The sequence below is a fragment of the Corticium candelabrum genome, chromosome 3 (genome assembly GCF_963422355.1).
Source record: "Corticium candelabrum chromosome 3, ooCorCand1.1, whole genome shotgun sequence".
NCBI lineage: Eukaryota > Metazoa > Porifera > Homoscleromorpha > Homosclerophorida > Plakinidae > Corticium > Corticium candelabrum.
In genome coordinates, this window is record NC_085087.1 from 49,419 (window position 1) to 75,064 (window position 25,646).

A 25,646-nucleotide genomic window follows, 5' to 3' on the forward strand; every position below is an offset into this window, starting at 1 on the left:
AGAGGAGGGGGAAGGAAGAGAAAGAGGAGGGGGAGGGGAGAGAAAGAGAAGGATGTAGTAACACCCGGGAACTTGTACTTTTTAATCATCGACCGGCATTTCTGACTAGCCAGTCATTCTTGAAATAGATTGATTTGAGTTAACAGCAAGATCAGCCGAGTGCATGCTAAGGATGCAGTTACTTGTGACACCCTTCAATGCTAGTACGATATCTGTTGATTTTGTTCCAGTGTGCTTTTTAAATTCCGGATTCCTCGAGTAATAGTGAACAACTACTAGAAAACACATCTTTTCCATTTTGAATAAATCTGCACCCAATTTTCCCCAAGGTCTTTCTGGGATGGAAGTACTACAAAGTGGCTCTTTCCTCTGCTCACTTGCATATCTTGCACAAGTCATACAGTTGGAAACTGTTAACTCTAACTGGCAATTCATTTGTGGCCGCCACACTGACTGTCTTGCTCGTTTCTTGGTCTTTTTTATTCCCAAATGCCCATCATGTGCCAGCTTAAGCATCTCCTTTCTCACAGACTTGGGAATAACTATCCAATGTCCTCTTAATTAACACTGAATCGTCAACCACACTCAATGAATCCTTATGGCTCCAAAACGGCCGAACAGAAGCAGCAACCTGACTAACACGATTCGGCCATCCTGCAGTGACAACCCTGATCAACTCTTGCATCTCTAAATCTTGACGAGGTGCCTCCTTGATCCTCAGTAAACCATCTTTTGATGCTGGTAATGTGTCTCTAATTCCCTCAACGTGTTTCTCAACAGCCTTTATCAGCTTAATGCCTCATCCACCATACTACATCAGAAGAACTTTGTGGTCGCCTAGACAACGCATCAGCTACTTGCAACTCTCCGCCAGGAACATACACAAATTGAAAGCTAAATTTCATCATCCTCATCTTAAAACGTCGAACCAGTGGAGGACTTCGTCTACGTCTTGCTTGTTCAAAATAGTGACTAAATGTTTATGGTCTGCTTCAATGGTAAATGGTTCACCTCGACCAACAGAAATGATTCAAATCGATCACATCCCCAAACCCAATGGTTCTTTTTCAAGTTGTGAAAAACAGTTTTCTTGATTTGTCAACGTTCCTGATGCATATGAACTGGTGCTTTCCTTTCATCTGATTGAATTTGCAGCAATGCAGCACCCAGACCATACGACGTGGCATTGCCCGAGACAATTGTTTTAGCTTCAACACTATAAAATGCTAAAACTGGTACTTGAACACCCATTAGCTGCAAATCTGACAAACATTTTCGATGCTCGACTGGCCAGGTCCAATCTGTATCCTCTCAAAGCTGGTTTCTCAATGGACCTGATTTGTGAAAACCTCAAGCAAAACCTTGGCCAACTACCTAAACACCCCAAAATAGTGCATAATTGATCTTATTTGTTGGACTCTAACCTGTCTTTTACCAATAACTCACTGATAGCTCCAAATTCACAAGTCTTCTCTAATGTACGTAACTCAGTAACATACCGGTCAATTGTCTCACCTTGCATCTGATTTCTCATAAAGAAATAATGGTCTTTCGTACCTCACGTTATGTTTTGGAACAAAGTATTCTTCAAACTTCTTTAAAACATCTTCAAGCTTGTCTTTACTTTCCTGAGCGCCAAAAACAAATGCATTGTAAATGTCCAAAGCGTCCTGACCGATTGGGTGTAGAAAAAACCCGATGTTTGCACACAACCAGCTTGCGATTTCAAGCTACTAGATAAACTTTGAACCACTGCTTCCACTTCTTCCACGCCATTGCCAAGTTTCTATTTCCTGTCAATCAGGGGCATCGGAGTGACTCGCAAGTTGGGGTGGGGTGGGGCATGAAAGGACATCGGAGTACATGAACTAGGGTAAGCTTTCAGTGGGCATTTCATGTCAGGAAGCGCTTTCTGCTGTTGAACTTCAACTTAATTAATCACTCCTCTTAGGTAACAGAAAGCACTATATATGTTATACATATCTCTAGTTCGGTGAACGCTGTCATACTGGAGTAAAAAATTCAAATATTTTTCTTCCAAAATTTCTTCTCAGTTGTTGATCATCAAGTTGGGGGGGGGGAGAGGAAGTGCTCCCTCTTCCTCCAGCTCCGCTGCCACTGCCATCAATGATACATGCTCTAGAGAATTCAGACGCTCCATTTCCTGGTACAATGTAATATATTCAAGTATAGCAATTCAGAACATAACACAATACGAGAACTGAGCACAACAACAACTAGAAATACAACACGTCTGTTCTCCAGCAGCCGGTATTTTCGCTAACCCGGATATATCAGTCAAACTGTTTACGCAAGTCTCGTATGACACTGACAATATAATTTCTGAATAATTGCCTGTCCTAGTGCATCTAAAGAATAACTTTCTCTACCATAGGATTTAGCAAAGTGCATTAGCATTCAAATGCTCGAGATGGATCAAAAGATTGTACGCCTTCAGGATGGGAGCATGTCACAAAAGCATTTGAAATGTTTCAACAAAGCGAATGAACTTTAAATATCAGAAGACACAGCTCACAATGAGCACATACAGAAAAGTATTCTGATACCAAACAAAACCTCTTTAATATTAGCATTTCAATATAAAACAACAATTCCTGCTCTAAATTAATTTCCCCTATCAGCGAGCACCCAAAACTATGAATTCCTAAACAAATTTGGAGAAACAGTTTTATCCAAAAGACTATCCAATTTTTAAAACTCTCAATGGTTGTGGCAATATCAGGAATGTCAAAATTATGTACATTGCTGATATTCGATTGGCAATGCCATCTATTTCACAACCACCTAAAGATAGCCAAGTTGAAGTATGACTGAATACATGATAAGCTAAATGTACTGCAGCATTGTCACATGTTAATGCTCCAGTTTAATTAAAACCGTAAACCTTAATCATGCTACTGTCATGTTGACAGTTGCCACCTGACCATCAGTAATATGTACTGTAATGTTTCAACATTGCATAAATCACAAATGAGAAAAATATGAAAATAATGTAAACAACATGATGTCATACCTCACATTTATAGCATTCACTGCAGCCAGGGTTTAGCAGAAATGGCAACCTGACAAACCTGCAGCTAAACTGCTATGCTGTCATAGAGTGACAGATGGCATTATAGACTGACCTAACCACTATAATTGCTTTCAACTGACAAGTCTTACTATAGATGATTTACAGTTGCCTGCCTACAATAGCTAAACTAAAAACTGCACTAGAAAACACAGTGCTATAATAGTGCCTGCAGCACTGACTCAAGCAGCATTAATTTAACGGCACATGCACACAAGCAAGATAAATTTTTGTTTCTGTTGTAGTGAAAAGAAGACATCTGTTCCATTCTCATGAGTACAGGGTTGCCACACTATTTCCTGCAAAAATCCAAACCTAGAAACACACCCACTCCATACAGCCACACACACTCTAGTTTGTCTAGGCAAATCTATTTGTAGGTATGGCAACGGTGCGAGTAGCTTTGTTCTAACGCAGGCTTTGACTAGCAGTACACAACCACACAAGATTACTCTGACTTCAATTATACAAATAATTCAACTTCGCTGTTGTAAGATGCTATGCTTAAAGTGGCACACTCCCAATTGGCAATTTGAGTGTCCAATCTTCGCAAACTTGACTTAGGAGCATGAGAGCAAGATGACTAGCAAAGTCTACTATGGTAAACTGTCTTTCTGTGGCCCAAAACTGCAGCACTGACTGTCTGTTGTTGCATGAGTTTGCTTTGAGGAGACCACTGCGATTCTCTGTTTAGTGTTTTCTTTGCATTATAAACCGTCACAAAGTACTGAAACTCAAGTCGCGTGCAAGAAAAGTCGAATTACTGCCTGTAAGGCATTGTGCAATTACCACGTGACATCTGTTGAGGTAACCGGAAGAAACAGCTACATACTGTGTAATGGCAAACAAAAATACCATCGGTAGTGGAAAGAGCAGCACCTGCACAAGATCTGGACAGCCTCATGTGCAGAATCAAACTTTCAGAGGGATTCAACTTTCAATTTGCACGTATCAAAAGTACTAAAATGTGTGTGATTGGTAGCACGTCTTGAAGTTTAACCTTTAAGATGTTTCTGTATAACCATCATACCCGCAACTGGTTATCCTCGAGGTATAACGGCAGCCGGCCGGCCAAACCATTGTAAATCAGCATGCTGTAACCGCAAAATAAAACAATACGTATTGAAGATATTACAGTGTATCCTTGCTTATCTAACAGATGTAGGAAACAGATATCGAAAGAGGGTCGGATATGCAAAAGAACAGATATAGTCCTACAGCCCACGGTCAGTTTTTCAAAAGTCCGTCGCCCCAACGGTCCGATCTAAATTTTATTATTGATATCTCGACAAACGACATAGAAGAGTGCGAATTTAACATTAGTTAGTCTGAAAAAGTGTCCAAAGTACTAGAACCAAAGATACTCTGCGTTGCCATAGCAACCAAGGTTTATTACTCAAAACGGCAATCTTATCTAATCCATCTTATCTAATCAAGTTAGTAGTCTAACTATATAGTATTTTAACTTTGTCAAAATAAAGAAAAATAATCTAAATGTGTCTTTCTTGTCTATATAATTACTATGTGTGCAGCAAACTTGAAGCAAATTATCAACTAGCTAAAGGTAAGTCAGCTGCTCTAGAACTCTGCTTCATCATCACTCCCTTAGCTGTATGTTTCACGTCTACATGAAGCGGTTTGGTTGTCACAGTCTTCACAACCACAAGCATCTGTACAAGGCATCCCTTCACGTACACAAGAACGTCGACGTGAACTACATCCGGTATGGCAACGGCAATTGACTAAAACCAGTAGGTCATCAGGTGCTGGTTTCCGTGTCATCCATTTCATTGTTAATTGATCATTCACAATTTCCCACCCATACCCACAAGGAGAGGGTACAACCGGTTTGGCTTGAAGAGCTCTTACCCAAACTGCGGCTTGCTAGTTAGCTCTCTGCATGTGCATCTGTAGTGCGTCCTGGGTTGGGGGAAGATTGTCGCCTTGTGCACCCTTTACAGAGAACAGCTCGTACCTGCAGTCATTCATGGAATTCGTCTTTGATCCATACAACTGGCAAACAAACGTTTCGCATACAGTAAACAAATCATCAGAAATATTAAATGTACCACCGAGTCGTTGAATACCATCACAGAGTTGCGAATTCGATTGCAGCAATTGTAAACCAGTCTTTTTCCCTCGCCTTTTGAAAGCAGATGTAGTATCACAGCCAGTTAGAGCGTGTAATCCTAGAAGTGCGTCGCAAACGTTTTCACTAACGGAATTTCTCACAGCTTGAATGTCAATAAACCGTGAGCGTGTTTTAGTCCCTGTTCGAAAAAATATGCGAGAGGGGATGCCAAGACACAAAGAGCAAGCCAGAATGGTAACGTCCGTGATCGTATCACTACACTCGCGAAACCCATAGTAGCCGCATGTGCTTCATGAAGTAGCAAACGAGTGGCAGCTTCTTCATGACAACATTCCAGATCTGCTACATATTGGGCAGTAACTGCAACTCCATCACTGCTTGTTAGAAGGGTGCATTTGGCATCGTGAGTCACGTAGAATAGGCGATGATGAAGACGTTCAGCATATTCTGGTCTGATCCATTCTTGCAAGAGAAACTCTGAGAGATTTGTCTTGTTACTGTCAAGCGATAAGTATTTCCACTGTGACAGACACGTCTGCAATCGATTAGCTATGTTAATTTTTACGATTCCCTGTTTTACTCTCTGGCTTCGTTCGCAACGTTTGATGCTATGAGTAGGGTATCTGTCGACCACAAAATCGATCCGAACAGAACAAGACAAGAAAGCTGCTGTAGCTACATCAAACGCCTTCATGGCAAGATCTGCAAATGTAGCTGGGATTGTACCTAAACTTTGCAGCAATGCCATGGCATCAATCATCCACGCAGCATTGCCAGGCACATTTTCAGCAGGAGGAATGTCTTTCTCTAACAGATCGAGCAGTTTTGACTTTGCAGTTTTGCCAAGCTTCCATCCACTGGCGCTAGAGACCAAGGGAGAGAACCTAGTTCGTAGCAAAGAACATCACGCATATTTAAAGATCTAGTCTGTGCTACAATTAGTAACCTAGCAAATAGGTTTCGATCAGCACGCGCGATTACTTCTTGTCCTTTCACTTTTACAGATTTTGTTTTTACCTGTGCCGAGAATGTCGTAGGCTTCAGTTTGGGAAGAGGATAGTAAAAGCTAACTTTGAGGACTTCAGTCTTTCGTTAACAAACTGAACAAAGCGTTTTTCTCCGATGGTATAAGCATTTAGTACATCTGCTGCTATGTCATCTGTGACGACGACACCAGACGAAGCACTAAAAAGATTAGTGATGTCTTCAACTGAAAATGGATTGCTTCCTGTTTTGATTGATTCAAGAACAGCCTGTACAGAAGCTTCATCTTTCTTGATACGGTTTGCTCCACGATCTTTGTGCAATCTCGTTGTGTTTTCACACAGTCCTGCCATGTCCAAACAGTTTCGGGAGATCTCAGCACGCCGATAAGCACTAGCAATCCATTTCTGGTCGGCTCCGGGTTTTTGACTAAAACCTATAATGCCGCCCTTGGTCTTCGAGTCACGATTAATAGTTTGTTCAATTGCTTGGTCTACTGGAATTTGCCTAAATGCCCAGTTACTGCGTTGCACACAAACTTCGCCTCTTGGAAATTCCTCATGGGCATCTAGATGAGTCTTAGGTAAAACAGTCATTTCATACCAGTAGAGCGTCAGGTGCCGGCTATAATTTACTCTGTCGTAAGCAAAGAACCGGGGTATCATCTTTCGTATAGTCAGCAAGTGTAACTTCCAATTACCTGTTCGAGTTGAACGAATATAATCAAGAAGAATACCTACCATTTCGATGTACGATAGCCACAGCTGCACGTGACTTACCGGATGATGACTGTGACTCAACCGGACACTTACAAGTAAAGGCAATTTGGAAAAATGAAAGTAGTGCGTCTCAATTGAATAGTTGAGTTGTAGGCACAGTGAGAGAAATTTTAACACTTGTAAAAGTGAGGGTTGTAGTGACAGTACACATTTAGCCCTAAAAAGAATGTCTAGCTACAGCACTAGCTGTGTGTTGTACGTGTGTTAGTCTGCCCCAGTGGGAACTGCATTACTGCGGTGATGCGATAGAAATAAATATTATTGTTATTATATTATTATTACATCATTCCTAGATTGCATCACACTAAAGCAGCAATGTACTATATACGGATCATGTAATGCAACATGTAATTCATGGATGTGTTTACCGTCACTACAACACATGCTATGCGAGCTGCACGTGACTTACCGGATGATGACTGTGACTCACCGGTACTTACAGATAGACTATACCGCATGCTGTGAAAAGTTAATTGACCTGAATGGCCAGTGCGCTTGTTCTGGTCCTAAACTCAGTAGTATGAGTTCTGGTAGTAGTTGCTGTAGCAGTTAACGTTGCAGCTGCAGTTGTAACAGCAGTAGAATCACAGAGTTACACTTTGTCATGTCCCGGATAATAAACACGGAACTCCTGACTTGCACAAACGTGAGGCTTCAAGCTTCGATTTTCAGCAGAATAATGAATAATCAAGTACGAAGCAACCTGTTTCAACAAGTGAGAAGCTTGTTCAGACAACGGCAGTGTAGGTTGTCATGACAACTAGGTGACGACTAGAGACGCCCCCGTTCTCTATGAAAGGACACTTCGTTTTGGCTCTAGACAAACAAAAAGCCTATTCTAGTCCTAAACTAGCGATTTAGCTAATAAAATTTAGATCGGACTGTTGGGGCTACGGAACTCAGAAAAACAGCTACATTTCTGCTGTGGGCCGTAGGACTAATACATGAAGCCTCTCAGTCTGAGTCCCAGACTTGGTGTCACAGACCATGCTATAGAGAGCGCCACACAAGGTGCGAGTAACCCCAAGGTTTGAAACATTCAAATCACACATGGCCTACGTTTACATGTCTCTAAGAACATTCATCTTCTGATCAATTGTAAGAACGACACGCGTAGGCTTCTTGGATTTTGCAGAAGCATTTTCTTTCAATGCCATCTAATCATGCCACGAGCTCACAGCACTCACACCGGCCAATAGGAAGTCATACGTATTAAAAAGACACTGAAGGTCAGCTATGTGAGGGTCAAATAAGCAAGGGTTGAATAAGTAAAGATACACTGTACTATAGCTACAATATAAATTCTACAAAGTACAGAATGCTATACTATAGTATAATCATAATAACAGTTGGAAAGTCAATAACTTACCAAACTTTGATTTCTTATCCTAATTCTTAAAGGATCAGCAAACAATACAGAGCGCACGAGTATCAAGTTAATCTAGGAGCAAACCACCATATACATACATACATCATAAACCTAAAATACAAAGGACAAACCTTTGCAACAGGAATAAATATAACAAGGAACCAACTGAATATAAACATCAAGGCATGTGCAAGTAACAGAAGTGGAACACCCAAAATAAGCCAAATCCAGAATGAAGGCCTCTTCCAAAGCTAACACATTCACACTATCAAAATTCAAACAATTTCCAGAACACAACCATTTAAAGTAAATAATGCATAAACCTCTGTTAAAATGCCATCACGTCGGTTAGGCTAAATAAGCTAAGAGTATTTGCACCCACAAACTGCAATCAGATTTCTAGATCTATCTCAAGGGCAGACACGATAATGTCAATCTCATGTCCTAGCAAACATTGTGGCATCTAAAGCTATAGCATAGTTCAGAGCAACAACTTTGTTGCACAGTGTAAACTTGTGAGCTACCTTCATAGTTCGCCATTCCATCAGCTTAGTGTGACTCGAGTAATTACACGTGACTCACATCCTGTTTTGCCAATGGATAATTTGTTGCATGCTTTACATTCTTCTAGTGTGACAAAACTGGATGCATATAAACATACTTCAAGGCTTACTCCAGAGAAGTGCACACCGTCTAGTGCTCAGTGTAGTGTACAACCAAAATAGCAACGTCCAGGGATCAACAATGTTCGCAAAAGTGTCCCTGCAAAGGGATGAGTGCTTCATAAACTGTTAGAAGATGACCATCGACAGTGCCCATTGCCTGAAATGCCAAAGAATCTCTCAAAACACCAGTTCTCTCAAATGTTGCTAAATGGAAATAGATCGCACAAAAAGAAGGTCAGTCTCTAGAAGGTCTAAAAGTAGCACAGCGGTTTCCATAGTGCTTGGAGCAACAGAAACAACAAAAAGCGATTTCCGGGAAAGTGATTGCATTAGCAAGGCTCACGTGATCTGATCGCACACCAAGAAATGCTTTAACTTGGTGGAAACAGCCACATTAGTTTTCAAGTTTTGAAGAGATCTTAACGTTATTGTTAGGTTTACTCTGAGATAGTGCTCAGATACCCAACTTGGTCAAGTAATGATTTCCCATTAGCCAGCAAAAGCGGAGCCTAGCCTTGCACACTACTTTAGCGTGTTCCTTTAGCCATACCCTTGTCCACATTAAGTAAACTCCCCACAAGTCCTGTGACTTCCTGTAACTACAGGTTATAGCATTCAATTGCAAAATTTACATAAAATACCTGTGGTTGTAATTTGGAAGGCAAACGCAGAGAAACAGTAATTTGATCTTCAATTTGACTGTTATTTGACATGTAGCCAGATGATTGCTTTTCAACCCATAACGAAGTTTTCTCATCAACTTTAGAACATCTTGCTTTTTGCCTTAGATGCTGTGGTTTAGCAGCATATGGATCCTAAAATAAACCGACAAATCTGAAGAGTTAAAAACCAAGTAAACAAAACATTAAAACAACCTTAGTGATGAATCGACCAAATGGCCAAAGTAAATACCTAGACAGCTTCAGACAGAGTTTTGCTAAAGTTGGAGCAAGTAAGCAGTGAGTTAGTCTGTTACCAAACACATTCATTCGAAAGTAAACTACACAAAATTGCTTTAATAATCTTCACCTCATGTTACTATGTCTGTCAAACAATAGCTAACCAACCTATCAAAGTTTCTGTTCTATTGCTTCGACTTCTAATGTCAGTGTGTGTAGTCATTTCTAGCTTATCTATCACTACCTGCAAAGCAAGTCCCACGCAACTAGCAAACAGATTAAGTACTTGCTCTTGCTCTGCCTGCTGCCTGTCTGTTCATCAATCTGCCTACCAGTATGCCTACTTGCCCACCTGTAAGTCTACCTGCATGCCTGCCTGCTTATTTGCAGAAATGGCCATCCTCTGACAGTCTGTCCAACCTTTTTTGTCACTGTGTTTCAGGCTGTCTGTCCAAAACAGAACACATGCTTTAAACAACTACATTCAGACCTATTAACTGAGAACTGACCATAAGGCAAACCAACAACTGTGAGAGCAAGAATGAAAGCCACCAATAAGTAGCAGAAGCTGACCCACCAACCAAACAGGATGACGTATGAAACATTCCCAATGAAGAGAGAAGCTGATGGTCGCACTGCTGCATACAAACACAAACACCAATACGCTATTATACATGTAGAAATAACAAACTGCAAAATCGGAGATGTTGAGATGGGACTCGACAATCAAGCACCAAACAGTGACTGAGCATTCTGCATTTCTGTGCATTTACAGCTAATCCTACCACTATGCTACTGACATCATCTACAGTCTAACCCTGCTAATCCGAACAGCTCCGTGCCACACCCTGTTCAAATTAGTGAAGTTGTTCGGATTACCAAAATGCCAAACCGCATAGACTTGAAGGTCCAGACCTTGTCTTGGTAAAGGAATACAATGACTACATGAACTTCAGACTACTCTCGAGGCTACCATGGACCATATGGTTAATATTTATATCATGCGTGTGTGTGTGTGTGTGTGTGTGTGTGTGTGTGTGTGTGTGTGTGTGTGCAGGGTTGTCCTCAGCATGGCACGGCGAAGCGCCGTGCCTTGGCTCCCGCTCATACAGACCCGCCGTGCTTTACTGAGTAGGCAATGGCTACTATAAAGTCCGTTCACCCATTTTGCGCGGTGTGGGAAAATTTGTAGATCTCGGGATTCCAAGCACGTACAAGGATGTACCAAAAACAGGCGGAGACAGCCGGTAAATAGAGATCGGGTAGCTATGATTATTTAACTCCAAAACTGACAAGTTCTGCATTGTGATGTGTAAAATGGCATCCTAGACCAGCCTCATTTTAACATAAGCAGATAAGCTAAATGTTTAATTGCATTCTTTTAGAGTCACCATACACTGATTTAATTAGCTGTCTCCGTAACAGTTGTTCTTTGAGTTTACTGTTCTCTATTGTAGCTATAAAGATAACAAACTTTGTATTTTAAAAATTTACAAAGTTGTTTGAGGCAAGCAACTAATTCTTTGCATATTATTTTAGTTCTTTGCCTAGAGGGTCTGGGATGTTTGGTGTGATGGTAAGACCAATTAGGGGGATGACTGCCATATGGTATGAACTTGATTGTAATACAAGTACTCAAAAAGCAACAGTGGTTGTCATGCACCACCCACAATTGAGTCGGTAGCAACTGCAGTTTCCCCTCTAGCATCACTAAATGTTTTTAATTTGGGGTGTAGCTACTGCAGAATATTAGACGGCTTTAGAGAACTAACAATAAACAGGTTAACAATAGAAATAAATGAGAAAGACTTGTCAGAGCTGCGACACGATTCTCCATAGACCAAAATTATGATAACAATGACTAGCACAACAAGCTTGATTCTTGTTGCTATTTTGTTAGGGGTATGTAGGCAAATCTAAGGCGTGTCATTGTAGCGGAGTAGGTAGATAAGAGTACAAATTAGTGCGGTCTGTAGATATGTTGCCAGTGTGCGAAATAGTCTTTGACTGACCACCGGACATCATGTCCTGTCAATTCAAAATTTGCCGGACATTAGAAACATCTGGTCGGACATTCCAATCCTGGCAAATACTACTTATCACTTACAATAATTCAGCATACATATATATATATATCAATACATTTTCTCTGTTCAACTATAGTTTCTCAACCCCAACCCCAACACAACTATCTCAAATTAACCCAAAAATATCTTCCCTACTCTAGAATGCTAGTCTCTCTAAAACCATCCTAGAATTATAAAGCCAAAGTTTGGCGAACAACTGTTGATGGAAGTGTGAGGTGGCTTGGCTAACGGTCAGGTGGTTATGCAGTGCTGATCTCGGTGCAATTGACTTTGAAACGTCGAGGCTGTGAGACAACCAAAGACCAAAAGTTTCAACCACAAGGGTTATATACATTCTCGTCGGGTCCAATGGATGCCTGCTTGGGAGTAAAGACCTTGCAACATCTCCTCCAGGAGTGTAGCAATGACACATTCAAGCCAAACGTGTACACACACTGATCCCACCACATCTTTTTCCAACATCTGAGTCCACCACACTGGATATACAAGCACAAGGAACAAAGTGGTCTGAGTGAAGGCATATGTTTCCCCATTCAGATCTAGTTGATGGTTACTGTAGTGGATCAATTCATGATAATTATAATGGGTTGCCCCAGTAATTCAAGGTTGGTACACGTGTCCATGTATTTATTGCCAAACCAAATCTCTTGGAATACACTGCACGAACAGGTTGATAAAGGATACTTGCCACCGCAGCTAGCTCGAGGATGCCTGACCAAGCGCCAGCCTAGATGACACTTTGATGTTGCATGCCTTTGATAAAGAGTCATATGCATGCAATTAGTACAACCCACCTGAAAAATTACTAAAAAAAGGTTGACTAAAAAGTGGCCACTGTTTGAAATAGCAATGAAGAGAGAGACAGACTTTCGTTGTTTCCTCGACTCTGCCCTGCATGGCTACAAACCCATCCGCGTAAATTTCTGCATGCCCCGTCTCGCGCAGCCAGCCCCTCCTCATTTTGACTTCCGTTGGCGTGTCCTACCCAGTGAGTTTTGGAACGTCATCTTCGTCAGTATATGCGCCATACCTCTAGACGTGGAAACTGCAATCGTTCCAAGAACATGCACTACTCTACGCTAGTGGCACGTTTTTAGTTCAAGGACTTCTTGCTATCCTAGCAACCTAATCATCTTCAGGTTCTTATAGCCCCTACAGAAAACATCACACGCACATATCTTTGAGTTTCCTATCCTGCCGCGTTCACGGTGTACGACCCGTGGCTGTCTGCTGCATTCTTGCTGCGCACCTCGAAGCCCCAGCGTGTGTACCTGGGTGCCCACATCCTGGATTTGACAAAATACGCATTCTGCTATACAGTACACGTATGACGCGTGGCTGTTTCCGTTTGTTTCATGCGCAAACTGCGGAAACTACGTTTGTTGACATGACACTGGGATGTGCGAGGATGAGGGTGCTCATACGGAATTCCACACCTGCCACTACGCCACCGGACAAAATGTCCAGCAAAATCGCGAATGGCCAGACAAATGCTTCGTTCAATCGGTAAATGTCCGATGTCCGGCCGTTATTTTGCACACTGTGTTGCCCCTCCCAATCATGTGTTCTCGACTGATTATGCGAATCAAATATCTATTGCTCGAGCTTTGAAATTTCTGACAGGCTTTAACGGACTTTTTAGTTTGAGGCGTATTCCAAGTTGTGATATACTGTGATGTGTGTGTGAGTTATACTAATCCTTGACCTAAACCCCTCCTCTTTTTAGCACAATTATTGTGGTAAGTCCTTGTGAGAATGTGCACACACTAGATTGAAAGTCCACTGCAACGTACTGTACTATACATAGTGGTGTGCAGAATGTGAGAACAGCTAATTGTTTGATTGAGTGTAACTTAATCAAATTACAGCTTTGAACCTTCCAACACAGCATGCAAATCTTATGGATTCAATCACACTGGCTGCAAATAGTGGTCTGATGAAGGTGACAATGATATGATGACGTAATTAAAATTTGTACATTTCAATTAATTTGAATGCCAATGTTACACACTCACTTAGGCATGCACTTTTGTCTACAATTCAGATAGCTAAAAATACGATAATTATGGCCTGTCCTAACAGGAATCTACACTAGAGAACAATCTAGTTAGAATTTTTTGATCTGAGTATATCATGCATATGCATGGCATGCGCTTGCCAGTATTTTGTACAAACATGACCATCAAAGCGTAGCAGTAAAAGGGCGTACTGTTGTAAACTTTAAAAGGTGTTTTCTTTTCCTTTAACAGGTAATGGCATCTGATTCCCGGTATAAATTGTTCAAAAACGGTGCAACAAATGCGAACAAAATAAGCTTTAGGTTTGGTTCACATCAGTAGAACACTGGGTCTAGAGACAGGTCTATATATACTATCTCTAAGACTGTCAAGCAAGTTTGATTGGCTTCTAGATTAAAATGCGTCCCGTTAAAAACTATGTGGGGCGTGGTCATGAGAATTTCCGCCGTGCCTTACAAAAATCCTGCGGACTGTGATAGCTCAGTTGGTTAGAGAGTCTTCTATAGAGTAATTACATCTGGGACCTTGCAGGGTTGCAGGTTCAAGTCACAGTGATGGCGAGTTATGGCATAATTTCCTTCAGCAAGACACTCACACACAATTGCCTCCTCGACTCAAGAGTATAAATGAGTATCTGGTCTTTGACTGGGGTGGCAAAAGCCCCTGACTGCGACAAAAGTCCATCAGTCACTGGGGTCCTTGTGGGACTTCGGGTGCCCACACCAGAGTCGGTGTGCCTGTGAGTACCTGGCCAGACTCCAGGAGATTGCTTAGCACAGCCCATAGCTCCTGCGTAGTGCACAGGAACCCAACCATCTGGCTGGGGGCGTGTCCATCAAGGGTGTGTGTTGTCTCCAATCTTGTTCAATTTGTTTATGGACAGAATTATGCGTGAGACTCTGGACAAGGTTAAGGGTGGTGGCATTGAGATTGCTTACAGAACAGATGGTGGCCTATTCATGAACTATCGAGTAAAACCTGAAGGGATACATAAGATCAAAGCTCCCATGCATGCTGATGATTTGGCTCTAATAAGTACATCAAATAGTAAGTTGCAACAGATGGTGAGTGCTTTCCATGATGCTTGTATGAAATGGGGTACGAGGATCAACACTGAAAGAACTAAAATCTTGAGCATTGGTGTTGAAGAAGCAAATGTCTTGATGGCTGGTCATGTTCTGGAGAATGATTCTGAATTTTGATATCTGGACACCATTGTGACTAAGTCTGGAGATTGCCACACAGAGGTTGTTGAACGTATTCAGAAAGCTGGCAGGACATTTTGTCTTGGAAACGTAGATTTCACAAACCGAAGATTTAGCAAGAACACAAAACTGGGAGTCTTTAGATCACTAGTGATGCCAGTTTTATTATATCGTTGTGAGACTTAGGCAATCACCCAAGTAGATATTCGAAGACTGACCACTTTTCAGATGCAATGTATTAGATCTACCTTGGGGGTAACAAGACTAAACAAGATAAGAAACACCATCAACTTGAAATCTGCAAAGGAAGAACCATTGAACGTCAAATTCAACATCAAAGATTACAGTGGCTTGGTCACTTAGAACGGATGAACGTCTCTCGTTCACAAAAGTTGTTGCTGAGAAGCAAGTTACATAATATGAAACGTCCTCAGCATGGTTCAAAGAAGACATGGGTTGATACCATACAACGAGACCTGGTATCATTGAATATTGACTGACCTGTCACAAGTAAATGATGGCACTTCCTGGCAAAAACTTCTTCTGTGATGCCAAAGCCCATAGTGAGTATTGGCAGAATTCCAGGTTCCAGGTTCCAGGTGTGTGTCTGTGCTTGCGTGCAGTGCAATAGTTCAGTTGGTTAGAGAGTCATCTTATAAACTGTTTACATCCGGGACCTTGAAGGGTCGCAAGTTCAAGTCACAGTGATGGCGAGCTATGGCATAATTTCCTTAAGCAAGAAACTAACACATATTTGCTTCTCTTGACTCAGGAGTATGAATGAGTGCCTAGTCACTGACTGGGGACCTAAGCGGCCATCAGCTGTGACGTGACATCACCCACTGGGGTCCCGGTGAGACTTCAGGTGCTCACACCACAGTTGGCTTCACAAGTTGGTGCTCCTGCGAGTGCCTGGCCCAGCTCCAAGAGTTTGTTAGCACAGGCCCAGAGTTCCCTGAGTAGCGCACAGGACCCACTAACAGGCAGCTCCTAACATTTAGGTTAGGTTGAGGTGTGTGTGTGTGTGTGTGTGTGTGTGTGTGTGTGTGTGTGTGTGTGTGTGTGTGTGTGTGTGTGCGTGTGTGTGTGTGTGCATTTGTCAGCCACCTCCTCGTGGTGTACCCCAGTAACATGTTCATTAACACAGCTAAGAGCTGACTTGGTCGTTACGTTTCCGTGTGGTGCAAGTAACCAAGGCGTGACTGCTATTCCCTCTTGGTCTTGCTAGCTAAGGCGCTGGTATTTATGCACAAGAGAATAACAGAAAAGTTCAGTTACAAACCGAGAGTATGTCATCAAAACATCGAAAAACACTTCCACGTCGATATGTTATAAGTTTTAACAGGATAGGAATACACCAAAGAAGTGTATTGATAAGGGAGCAACAAGAGTGTTGGCAACTGCAAACATACATGTATTGACTGTGAGAGACTGCTTGTTTCAATGTCAATGTGGAAGACGTTAGGAGGAGCAAAGGAGATCAAACAAGACATTCTCAATTTTGTGGTTTTAGCTATTCCTAACCACCAAAGTACAAACTGACTTTTTTATTTCTGTTATTTGTCCGTAAAGGACCCTGTTATCATCAAAAGATGGACAGCTCAAGATTCAAGGTTCAAGGTGTGTGTGTGTGTGTGTGTGTGTGTGTGTGTGTGTGTGTGTGTGTGTGTGTGTGTGTGTGTGTGTGTGTGTGTGTGTGTGTGTGTGTGTGTGTGTGTGTGTGTGTGTCTGTGTCTGTGTGTCTGTGTGCAGAGCATGAAATAATGGCTGGCCATTGGCCAATGGCCGACTAAACAACACCTTTGACTGACCAATGAGAAGATTGCACAGCCATTTGACATGATAATTGATGATAGTTACCCACAGCAAAACCCATCACACCCTACATGCACGTTCTAGTCCGTAATTCAGTCACTCCTAACAGTAAAACAGGACACTCAACAGAATTTTCACCATGTAGCGGTCAGGGGCACATGTACTGTCTGCTGGCATTGACCAGGACGTGCTAAAGCTGTGGTTGCAGCAGGGGTGCTATTTACCTTGCTGGTGGCCTGGGTCCTTATCATTTTTGTGTTGCGTGCTTTACCAGTTGGTAGATATTTTACAGAGCATGACCGCTCAACTAGAGGCATCATAATTGAATAAGGATATTGTGGTATTAGATATGGTATAGCAATGTAGATAAACATAAAGATTGTATGCAGTTTGCAAGCTCTCAACAAGGCCAGAGCCTAGAAGATGATGACACGATCCGATCGGTATTGAAGATTTTTCAGAATAAGTGTCTAAATATACAACCAGATTATGGAAATACTCAAGCATGTGGCATCTGGGATTGCATGCAACATGCATTGCTTCTACCCCAAGGTTGCCCCATGCCAGGAATCAGGCCTGTACTGAATACAGTAGCACATCCCAAGATAACTGTTGTTTCTGAATAGGTTGGAATAATACCTTGATTACACTTTGGAATATGGATTCCCAATCATTTTCTGCCGTGTATTGCCATGTTGTAAGTCAGGTGGGTAGAGTTTTGAAGAGATCTCTCCCCAACCCCATGAAGATAGTGTCATTGCCTAAATATTATTCACTGTATAGTCAGTGAGACTGTCCACAAATGACCATGACAGACTACCGTTACTACATACACATTACAGAGTATTCGCACAATTAGGCTTCCGATATAGGCATACTCTACAATACGGATTTATAGCCATAGCTGAGCTGATTAAATATTTTATGAAATCACACTGTTCAGCATAAACATATCCAGCTTAGGAGACACAACTAACATCACACGAACATTATGAGTCATGACATGCATCACACTCAAAGAAAGGTTATGTAATTAATCATTAATTTTTCACAATGGCAGCTATGGCTCTGACCAAGTGGCCGATCAATTTGAAATCCTTATTTCAGTATGGTGTGTGTGTGTGTGTGTGTGTGTGTGTGTGTGTGTGTGTGTGTGTGTGTTGTGTGTGTGTGTGCGTGTGCGTGTGTGTGTGTGTGGTGTGTGTGTGTGTGTGTGTGTGTGTGTGTGTGTGTGCGTGCGTGTGCGTGTGTGTGTGTGTGTGTGTGTGTGTGGTGTGTGTGTGTGTGTGTGTGTGTGTGTGTGTGTGTGTGTGTGTGTGTGTGTGTGTGTGTGTGTGTGTGTGTGTGTGTGTGTGTGTGTGTGTGTGTGTGTGTGTGTGTGTGTGTGTGTTCCCAGATGTAGCATGGCAGCCTCCTAAGCGTGTCAGCTCTGGAAGATTTGACCCTTTCCGGCTTACCATCTGGCTTCTGCGATATCTTCAAACGCCATCATCAAGATAAACCATCTCAGATCGACAGGAGTGCCACACCCAGCGTTTGGGAGCGAGCCTACGGCAACATGTTTCTTTGCGAAGAACACCCGTAGTGCTACTCCCACGTTGTAAAGTGCTTCGATTGATTGCAACGTCGAAGTACTCATTTTCATGACTTTATGTATATTTCCGGTTATCGCCGATGGAGACGGAGGCCACGTGCACGTAGTCCAGCAGTGAAAATGGCGTCGCGGCATGAACGAAAGAAGTTGGTCTCCAGCGTGGAAAGAAGTAGAACGATGGTCTATGGTGCATGCGAGCGATCTCTACTGTTGGGTTAGCAAGAAGCAGCAGTTTGACATCTCTTGCTGTGTGGAGAACTAAACGATTCAGGACACTGTACAATATATTACCAATTTACAAACTGGTAGTAGATAAACTGAGTAGAGATTTGCTTTTTTCACTGTTTATGCCATCATCTTTTGAGATGGGCTGGTTTAGGGTTTAGGGTTTAAGGGGATGTGTGTGTCAGTGTTCTGCCCAGGATTTCGTAGTGGTGGTAGGATATCCACTGCATTAATGAGTATGGTTCATTTCAGGGTGTAGATATCCGAGAAAGAAGTAGAGGAACTCTCAGACAATCAAGCATTGTCGCAAAACAGACAAGAAAGCGCCAAACAGAATGTATCCATGATCTGGAAGAGCAGACTAAGCTGCAACATTTGTAAATAGTCAGGGAACTATGTTGCTTAGCATCATGTTTATTATACTATGGCATGGTTAGACATCTGAAATCCATGCATCGTTTGCAGGCTTCAAACAGCCAGTGCTCCTGTCTAGCAAAATGCCCTGAAGACGACTTTGACTGGCTCTGTCACAGGGCGCCTAGTATATTACATTGCTTGTCGCTGACATGCAGACTGCTGTGTTGAATCTCACACAACGTTAGTGCCCTGAGTGATAGATCATATTATAGATCGCATCATAGCAAGGAAGGTCTGCCGTCGTGTCAGGGTGTGAAAAAGTGCTCACCTTTCAACAAACTGCTTAACTTCCAATGCTTAAAACTCTAGCTAAAATATATAATGGTGGTTGAAACATGCAGAGTGATGGTCAGTGTTTGTCGGTGATGGTCAGACCCGATCCCTCTGACCACAGTAGGCAGAACCCTGGTGTGTGTGTGTGTGTGTGTGTGTGTGTGTGTGTGTGTGTGTGTGTGTGTGTGTGTGTGTGTGTGTGTGTGTGTGTGTGTGTGTGTGTGTGTGTGTGTGTGTAGACTCAGTTCTAGACAGAGATCCTAGCCCGTTACGAATTCAGCCTGGGACACTACACCTTGACAATGACCGCTACGCAATCCATCTGTGCGGCTAAGTCACTACATTTGTGTACTTGCTAGTCTACCCAGTCCTCTCCAAGCCCATCATATATTGGGAGGCCAGCCTTTGACGTAAAGTCTTTACATACTTTGTGTTCAATGAGAATTGCGGCTAAATATAGTCGATAACTAGTCCTGCCCAGCAAAAGGTGTTACTAAATTTAATAATTTGATTAGCAAAGTTCTACCACTTACGGTGGGCTTATAATGCAATTGGTGCAATGCAACATGAACATGCAGCACAGCATTTAGTACTTCATATTCGCTTAGCAGTGATGTGTAATATTTCTTTTCACGGATGAGTTGCCTGTCTGTAAATGTGGATCGCTACGTTAGTTATGACTAACAAGAAAAACCCTACAAGTTGATTTAGCATTATGGCATGCACAGCATGCGCTGTTGTGTGCATTTTGATAATAAAGCTGTCACCATCTTACCCCACTGAAATGTGGTGAGATAATGAGAGCAACAAAACACTGGGCAATGATTTGGTGAAGACCTGCCTTCAGACCATTTCTACCGAAAGCAGACAGAAGAGGAGAACCTGGCTAAAGAAGATTACATAATTGCTGCTGGATTTTGGTAGTTTCTACTTTCCTCTTGATCAGAGAAATATAGAATGTAAACCGTAATATTGCAAGTATTGCCAACCAGAACGCAAAGCGGGAAAGGTAATTAGGGTAACACGTCCCAAACTGCTAAATGGCCACACCAGAAAACTTTACCTCCCACAACGCCTTGCCACAACTCTGGCTAGAACCTTGGCACTGTGTGTGCAGTGCTCGAAATAAGGAAAAAAAGTTGGCCGAACATAAAAGTCCGACCAAAGTAGCTTTTGACCAGACTTCCGCCAAATTTGATCAGACGTTCACAAAATGTGCAATATCATAATATAACATAATATTATAGTATAATATATAACATATATAACATTATAACATATTATATATATATGCTATAATCATATATGCATAATATATTCATAATGTATCCATAAACATAAAGAGCTGTTGTCACAGCTCTGTGAACTTCACAATGCAGCATAATGCACATCATCGTGACATGTACACTACATGTACAGGGGTTTCCCTATAGCGCGGCGCTGAGGCGCTGCTCCGCGCTGTGGTGATGGCGCTATGGTGATGACTGTATCTCAAATGATGTGATGACTGTATCTCAAATGATGGTTGATAGGGAATGCCAAAAGTTACTTGACGGCACAGCACCTAATTTTATCTGCCCAAAGCGTAATTACTTGAAGGCCGAGCAGCATCCAATTATCTACAGGGTTACAAGTCTGTGGCACTGCATAGACCTGACATTAGTCCCAGCTCACCACACCCACAGCTTTGTAATTGGCATTTCCTCAACGCGACCTTGTACACATAATCCTGTAGATAACTAGATGCTTGTCTGCAGTCAAGTAGATTTGGGCAGATAATTACGTGTTGTGTAGTCAAGCAACTTTTGCTTTCATTGTCAATCCTCATTTGAGGTAACTGTTTACTGTGTGTGAGGTCTTTATCATTCTTGTTTAGTGTACCCTAACAGATCGATTTACAGAGTGTAACCACTCAACTAGAATAACAATATAAAATTTCACAGTATTTACTCACAGAACTACTACATAGTATGCATAGTAAGCTGTACAAGTTCAGTTAAATGTCAGCTAACATTACCTGTAGTCTATATGGTCTAACAGTTGTGTTGATGATAAAAGACAGTAATGCATATCACATTGACCTAGTGACTATCCATGTGGCATGTGTTCCTACCACGCTATCATGACATTTATGTCAGTGGCTACACCAATAAGTCTGACAATCATTAATTAATTAAAGCTGCTTCTTCTGTTTAAGATAAGATCTCGGTGGCTAATTAATATGAATAAAATGCCTGCTGTTATTAATTCCAGGGGAAAACCCTGCATGTACCTCTTTGAGCCCTAGCAACCAGATTAGTAGGTGCCATTTGGGGCATAAAAGCCCACTGCCTTACTGGAATAGCAAGGTTGTTTCAGGTAGCTTGAATAAATTTTAACACCTTGGCACTCTTTCACTGTTTGCATACATGATTGTACTATTATATAATGCAATGAACACAAACACTTCGAAACTGATCAGCATAATACTCTTCGTTTTCATTATAATTTTATGTTGGTTCTCTTCTCCAAATACGAAAGCGCTTCCTGACCAAAAAGGCAATTCCCATCACCTTTCACCATTACTGGTAGGTAACCAGATGGTGCTTCTTCTGGCAGAATTGATGCTGCAACGTTGTCCACTCTGAAGGAATGTAAATCAATGGTCAGGAACTCAAACGCAGCCATCAGAAACAAAAGACAAGTTAAGAAACTAAACTAAATGATTTGTGATAGCCCATGGCACCTATCATCAGTATGTGAAACTAAGCGAGGGGTAAGCCTGCTATAATTGCATAGAAAGAGATGAGCAGTGGCCTAGTTGCAGGACTACACTCAACGGATGGCTGGCCAAAGGATGGGATGGCTGCCTTACCTAGACACATTCAAGACCTGCAACAACTGCCAGTAAAATGAATTTAACCCAACCACATGTTAATTGACACAACACCTAAAGGGTAACACCAGCTGTTTATTATTGTAAAACACTTAAAGACTTAAACGTGTTACCTTCACCTGTGACCACCTGTATGCAGCAGACATAGGATACTGCCTTGCACATGTACATGCTAAAAGTTACATGCACGACAGTTTGCTCTAGCTTGTTCTAAGCTTACATTGGTTAACAAATCAAGATTCCTTGCCTACAGTTCAGATTGATGACAGGACTAGAATGTCCGCACATAAATTCAGTTGCCCGGACAAATAGCAATATTGATCGACATTGTCAGATGTCCGGCCATTATTTGGAGCTCTGTGTGTGTGCGTGAAGTGCTCGAAATAATTTTCCCACCTGGTCGGACATATGCCTGGCCAAACAGAAAACTGTCTGGACGTCCAATAAATTTGACCGGACAAATTTTTTAATGCATTGCAAATTTTGTTTTGAATTACTGTCATAAATTTATTTTAATAATTAAATACCTTTTACATAAATACAACTTCACCTTTAGAATGTGTTTCGAATGATTAACACTCTAATCATTTGAGCATTTTTCAATGCAACATCTTAGAATAATATCATAATTAATAAAATACCACTCGTTTGCCAATTTGGCAATCTTTGCCAAATTTTTAATTACGATCTGTTGTCTACTCATAATAGGAACCTCTCTTATAATAATAATCTAGTATATACGGTACTGACACAATTAATACCCCAGGCCTTGAGAAAAGTCCCATCCCCACCTTTGGTCCAGGTTCTAAGATTTTCACACCTTTTTGTTCTTTAATTGGTGCTAATTTGCGCTTTCTATATAGACTAGCTTACCTACGAATTTGGCAACGTGTTCTAGGCAGCTATGCCCAAGAGATATCGTAGCTTCACTGTTGAATACAAGATCAGCGTTGTTGAATGGCATCAAGGCAATGGCTCGGTGGTGTCAAAAACTGCCAACCAATTTAGCATTGACAGGAAGTGTGTGCGGGACTGGAATGCAAAGTACGAGGAGCTAAAGCGACACAAAGCAACTCCAAAAGGAAAGAAAGCAAGAAAGATGCACGACAGACGTGAACCATTAAGTGTACAGCTTGATGACCGGGTGTTTGACTTTTTGCAAGAGAAGCAAACTTTGGCCTGGCAGTTTCTAACTCGCACTGATAGAGGAAGCAAAGTGAGTTGCTGCAGAACTAAACATTGTAGGATTTAAAGCAAGCAATGGATGGCTTGTCAGGTGGAAGCAACACTTTAACGTAGGACTACAACGCAAACGAATGAGTCTCAAGCCCTTCCGGAGCATTATCAAGATGACCTTCTCGGATTTTGCCGACAAATTATCCGGTTGCATGAGACGCATGACTATATTCCGTATAATTTGGTAAACATGAATGAAACAATGGTTCGCTATGACAGTGTTGCTACCGTTACCAACAATATTCATGGTGAAAAGACCATAAGAGTACGAGGTACCGGTTACCAGAAGAAAGGCTGCACTGTTGCTCTTACACTTACAGCTAGCGGGCACAAGCTGCCGGCACTTGTCATATTGAAGGAGCCAACAGGTGCAATCCGTCCGCAAGTGAGGCGCCATTTGATGATTTCAGCTAATGTCCTTGTAACTGCATCAAAGAGCGGTTGGATGACTAGAGAAAGTTCAAACAATGGTCCTTTGGATTAGAAGGGTGTGGGGTAATCCTGAAGACAATGTTCGACATCTCCTCGTACTAGATGAGTACAGAGTGCACAAAATGGAAAGGTGAGAGAGTATGCGGAAGATAAGAAAACCGATCTCGTCTATGTTCCAGGTGGGTGGGCATTTGATAACCTGAGAGGCACAGCTAGGGTGCATCCGTCACGACAGCAAGTAATCAACTGGATTTCCGAAGCATGGTCATCCATTTTACCAGATACAATTGTGAAATTATTTCTCCACTGTGGAATCTCCAACACTAAGGACGGATCACAAGATGATGAGTTATTAGATCACTTTCCACTAGATGAAGCAGAGACAAGACAAGAGGCAGCAAGCTTGCTTTCAGTGACTCTGAATCAGATTCCGAGTTTGAAGGTTTTAATGACTCAGATTTATATGATTAGATTCTTCATTTTACCTTGTAACTGCGGTCAATGGATGGCTTGTCAAGTGGTTAATTACTTGTCAATTGATTAAGTTAATTACTTCCGCCAATTAACACCTCCAGGTGTCAGGTTTTGAGTAAAGTCCCATCCCCTAGTTTACCTTTGATGCTAGCGTCAGTACATATAAAGCTCAAATTGTGTGTGTGTGTGTGTGTGTGTGTGTGTGTGTGTGTGTGTGTGTGTGTGTGTGTGTGTGTGTGTGTTCGCAATATGCGGCCATGTCTTTGTCCGTTCACAACCGAAATCAGCACGCACACTCGTCACGCAAAGGGGAATTTGCGTAAAAAATTTAAAAAAATTATGCACCAGGTCCCCTCTCGAGGGGCCAACCCCAGCATAAAATTTCCCGATGACGCAAACGCTACACATTCCACTTTATTCAAACACACGCTCACACCAGTACTGTATAGACTGTATGTGTCGTTGTCCTTCCGCAAAGCTTCGAGCAATCAAATATTTCTTGCCGACGGCACTTACTCTTCTAGCGCTTTCGTTTCTCTCCAAATTCTGATTGCATTTGCACCAAATCCCACCTACACATTTTCTGTACCAAGCGCTACACAGGGAGTGTGTCAATTTCTATCCAAAAAAAAGTGCAAAGACACGATTCGAATTCATTCAGCACATCCAGGACCCCGCAGCAAAGATTGCACATGACATGTCCACACTGCGTCTTCCGTCAGTATCTTGTCCGTATGAAGGACGGGGCATGGATCTAGTAATAATATATTTTCCTTCACACCCAAATAGGGTTCAGTTCCCAAGCAGGGGCAGACACAAATTACACACGGACAAACTACAAATATACACACACCACTATCATACATTCACTACAATAGATACAAAGAAAAAAGAATACAAGTACATATCACCGCTATATTATAAGTATAAACATATCTATGTATTATATACTACTTTAAACCATTTATATGATACATATAATAGCATCACAATTTCAACGTCTTCTTCCACTGACTTCCACAATTGTGATGACTTCCTAGTACCCAATGTCACATCTACAACCAAACTGTATTTGCTGTTGACAGCTCTATGAATAAATAGTAATTGTTGCCTCAT

General features: G+C 41.8%; 1 protein-coding gene across 2 annotated transcripts; it reads right to left on the reverse strand.

The window, feature by feature from the left end:
• Positions 1–1,826: 1,826 nt before the first annotated feature.
• On the reverse strand, positions 1,827–10,921 carry LOC134176950 (uncharacterized). Of its 2 annotated transcripts, none has more exons than XM_062643640.1 (6): positions 10,389–10,921; positions 9,856–9,917; positions 9,622–9,795; positions 8,447–8,557; positions 8,316–8,387; positions 1,827–2,164 (listed from the first exon to the last, which is right to left on the reverse strand). In XM_062643640.1, exons 3-6 carry the CDS (start codon positions 9,691–9,693, stop codon positions 2,051–2,053), a joined length of 369 nt encoding a protein of 122 aa, XP_062499624.1. In that variant the 5' UTR covers positions 9,694–9,795; positions 9,856–9,917; positions 10,389–10,921; the 3' UTR covers positions 1,827–2,050. The 2 variants fall into 2 exon arrangements, with proteins under 2 accessions (XP_062499624.1, XP_062499623.1); XM_062643639.1 differs by having other exon boundaries at positions 8,447–8,566.
• Between the last annotated feature and the right edge of the window lie 14,725 nt (positions 10,922–25,646).